A 3975-nucleotide genomic window follows, 5' to 3' on the forward strand; every position below is an offset into this window, starting at 1 on the left:
TGTTTTTCCTTCTAAAGCCGTGGTGCAGGTGTGTTTTTCCTTCTAAAGCCGCGGTGCAGGTGTGTTTTTTCTTCTAAACCAGCGGTGCAGGTGTGTTTTTTTCTTCTAAACCAGCGGTGCAGGTGTGTTTTTTCAAGAGAAGAACATAGTAATCGGTAGTTGTTGAACCCGAGGGTTCACTGTACTCGTTATTGAAGTCACTGGAGGCCATATACTGCAGCTAGTTTGTGTCTTTAGCTGCTAACGGCAGGCTAACGTCATTGTAACCTGCTTCCAAGTGGAACGTTAGTGTTAAGCCACAGCGACGCTTCTGTTGCCTCTAACGTCCACTTTGGAGCATCAGTGCTAACAAAAGGAGGCATCAAAATCTGCGTTCTTATCCGGTCCGGTAGATACCTGTCGTTAAGGTGCTGGTGCCCTGTTAGCACCGGGTCTGGGTACCCAACCCTACTCAGAAGAAAAATCAGAGCAGGAAAACCCTTAAATGTGGTTATTCTATTGGTTGACAGCTGCGTGAGGTTCTTACTCATCGTGGACCACTGCGGGGCCGTCCTTGGCGGTGCTCTCTTCTTTCACCAGGTTAAGGAGCTCGAATGTGTTGCTGATGGGACTGTCTGGATTCGGCCAGCTGGGGGGGCGGTAGTGTTTCACCTCCAGAACGTAGTCGTCCTGTCGGGACACAGAGGGAAGAGAGCAGACATCTGTCAGTGAGTGTTCAACTTTTGGTCCTTTGACTCCCTCTAACAAGAAGTCCAGTATCGGTTTATACTGTGGAATACCTAGTAATTGTAAACAAAACAAAATTTCCATAATAATAATAATAATCTGGCTTCACACGTTTACATAAATCATTAAAAAAGTCAAAATGAATGTTAAAAAGTCATATAAATGTAAAAGTCATATTTAAGTATGTCTAAAAAAGTAAATTAGGGTCATAGTTTAAAAAAAAGTCAAATTATACTACATCGGGAATTAAGTCATACTTTAGTATATCAACAAAAATGTCACAGTATAGCTGTGTATGTCAAAGAAAATCTAATAAATTATAGTGTAGGGCATAAAAAAGTATTAGTGTGTGCTTTTGTTCCCTCTATCAAAGCACTTTGTAAACTGTTCTTAAAGTTACCACACAAATAAAGCTAATAATATGAAGTTCAAACCCATGGTGACCCTTAAACATGTTGTGCAGCCCCTGAACGCAACATGAAATGCACGAACCATCCACGGCCCATCTGAAAACCTTCAGTAGCTTACACTACTGGGTAAATGTGCGCCTCCCTAACGAGCATCTGTCAAGTTCGAAATGACTTCTTGTGAAATGCTACTGGGGGCATTTTGGCGGGTAACTGCAGTTTAATGTGGAAGTGAGATGTTTGATGTGTGCACTTTTCCTTCCTCTACAGGTGTCCCATTGAAAGAATCCTGGTGGCCCGCATCACCCTCAACCACGAGGTTCTACAGAGGGTTGTGAGAACTGCTCCTCATCACAAGGATGGAATTTCTATCAATGGAGGACATTCTGCACCCAGAGGTCTAGGACGAAGGCCAAAGGATTACCTGAGAGCCCAACCACCCAGTTACAGGCTGTAGTGGCTGCTGACCGTACTGCACTGCCAGGGTTTGCTTCATCCCGCAAGACCAAAAGACCGTTGAACTCTTGAGCTCATCACTTTACCTTTTACTTGCTGTTCTCATTCATTTGAATGGGAAAGCGGCATGGCAAGGGCATTGCCATTGTACATTCACTACATTCCTGTTTACATTACAGTTTATTAATTTGCACTCTTTTCTGTCTTACGTTATCTTTTTTTCTACATGTGTGACCTATTTAATTGCATTGTTGATGATCTAAAACACAGCAATCTTGTGCTGGCTCCTTAAGAGTGCACTCGGTGATCATCACTTTGAGAACACCGGCTAATGTCATGAACATATTGATAAAAGTCTCATTAATAATTAATTTGTAATTACTCAACTCCTACCACAAATTCTAATTAGTATGTTCTCCATATATTTTAACTTGCACCATTGTCTTACATTTTTTATGATTAAAGATTTTCATTGCAAATCACTGCTACTCTGTAATTGTTGAGTATATGACAATAAAAAGCCTGAAACCCTTGTGTGGCAATAAATCATATTCTCACACACATTTACACTCTGATGGCGCCGCATAAGGGGGCAACTCGGGGTTCAGTGTCTTGCCCAAGGACATTTCTACATGGGACTGAAGGGCCAGGGATCAAACCACGGTATGTTTGAAAAAGAAAATCATACAAATGTCACAATATAGAATGTGGGGGAAAAAAGTCATATAAGTATGTTGTACAAATAAAAAAGTCACGATATAGCATGTAAAAAGTCAGAGCAGAGTATGTCAAAAGAAAATCATAAAGTCATAGTATATCATGTGCAAAAAAGTCAAGTATGGCATTTTGAAAAAAAATCATAGAAAAAGTCACAGTATGATGTGTCAAAACGTCATAGTATAGTATGTCGAAAAAACGTCATAGTATAGTGTGTCGTAAAAAACATAAAAAAGTCATAGTATAGTATGTCGAAAATCATAAAAAAAGTCATATTATAGCATGTCAAAAAAAATCGTAAAAAGTCATAGTATTATATGTCGAAAAAAACGTCCTAGTATAGTATGTCGAAAAAAAAGTCATAGTATAGTATGTCGAAAAATCATTAAAAAGTCATAGCATAGTATGTTGAAAAAATGTCATAGTATAGTGTGTCGAAAAAAACATAAAAAGTCATAGTATAGTATGTCGAAAAAAACGTCATAGAATAGCATGTCAAAAAAAACGTCATAGTATAGCATGTCGAAACAAATAACTTGATGTATAGCATTTCAAAAATAATCATAAAAAAGTCATAGTATAGTATGTCGAAAAAAACGTCATAGTATAGCACGTCAAAAAAAATCATAAAGAAGTCATTGTATAGTATGTCGAAAAAAGTCATAGTCTAGAATGTCGAAAAAAATCATAAAAAAGTCATAGTATAGTATGTTGAAAAATCATAAAAAAGTCATAGCATAGTATGTCAAAAAAAATTCATAGTATAGTGTGTCGAAAATAATCATAAAAAAGTCATAGTATAGTATGTCAAAAAAAGGTCATAGTATAGAATGTCGAAAAAAAAGTCATAGTATAACATGTCGAAAAAATCCAAAAAAAGTCATAGTATAGCATGTCAAAAAAATCCTAAAAAAGTCATACTATAGTGTTTCAAAAAAAAGTCATAGTATAGTATGTCGAAAAAAATGACATAGTATATTATGTCAAAAAATCATAAAAAAGTCATGGTATAGCATGCAGAAAAAAATGTCATAGTATAGTATGTCGTATAAAAACGTCATAGTATAGTATGTCGTATAAAAACGTCATAGTATAGTTTGTAGAAAAAAATGTCATAGAATAGCATGTCGAAAAAAATGTCATATTATATAATATGTTGAAAAATCATAAAAAGTCATAGTATAGTATGTAAAGAAAAACGTCATAGGATAGTATGTCAAAAAAACATCACAGTATAGCATGTCGAAAAAAATGTCATAGTATAGTATGTTGAAAAAGTCATAAAAACGTCATAGTATAGTATGTCTCAAAAAATCATAAAGAAGTCATAGTATAATATGTCGAAAAAAGTGACAGTATAGCATATTGAAAAAAATCATTAAAAAGTCATAGTATAGTATGTCAAAAAAAACATAAAAAAGTCATCGTATAATATGTCGAAAAAAACGTTATAGTTTAGTATGTCGAAAAAAATCATAAAGAAGTCATAGTATAGTATGTCTAAAAAAACGTCATAGTATAGCATGTCAAAAAAACGTCATAGTGTAGTATGTAAAAACAAATAATAAAAAACGTCATAGTACAGCATGTCAAAAAAAACGTCATAGTACAGCATGTCAAAAAAAACGTCATAGTACAGCATGTCGAAAAAGTCATAAAAAAGTCATAG

General features: G+C 35.3%; 1 protein-coding gene across 5 annotated transcripts in view; it reads right to left on the bottom strand.

Moving 5' to 3' along the window:
- The window catches only part of ptprz1a (protein tyrosine phosphatase receptor type Z1a), a 105285-nt gene that overhangs the window by 2862 nt on the left and 98448 nt on the right, over positions 1-3975 (bottom strand). For all 5 annotated transcript variants that reach the window (XM_034880217.1, XM_034880216.1, XM_034880218.1 and 2 more), the window contains one exon: positions 527-669. In XM_034880217.1, the coding sequence (XP_034736108.1) occupies positions 527-669 (143 nt within the window). The remainder of the gene's footprint in view (positions 1-526; positions 670-3975) is intronic.

Source organism: Etheostoma cragini, chromosome 8 (assembly GCF_013103735.1).
Source record: "Etheostoma cragini isolate CJK2018 chromosome 8, CSU_Ecrag_1.0, whole genome shotgun sequence".
NCBI classification, from domain to species: domain Eukaryota; kingdom Metazoa; phylum Chordata; class Actinopteri; order Perciformes; family Percidae; genus Etheostoma; species Etheostoma cragini.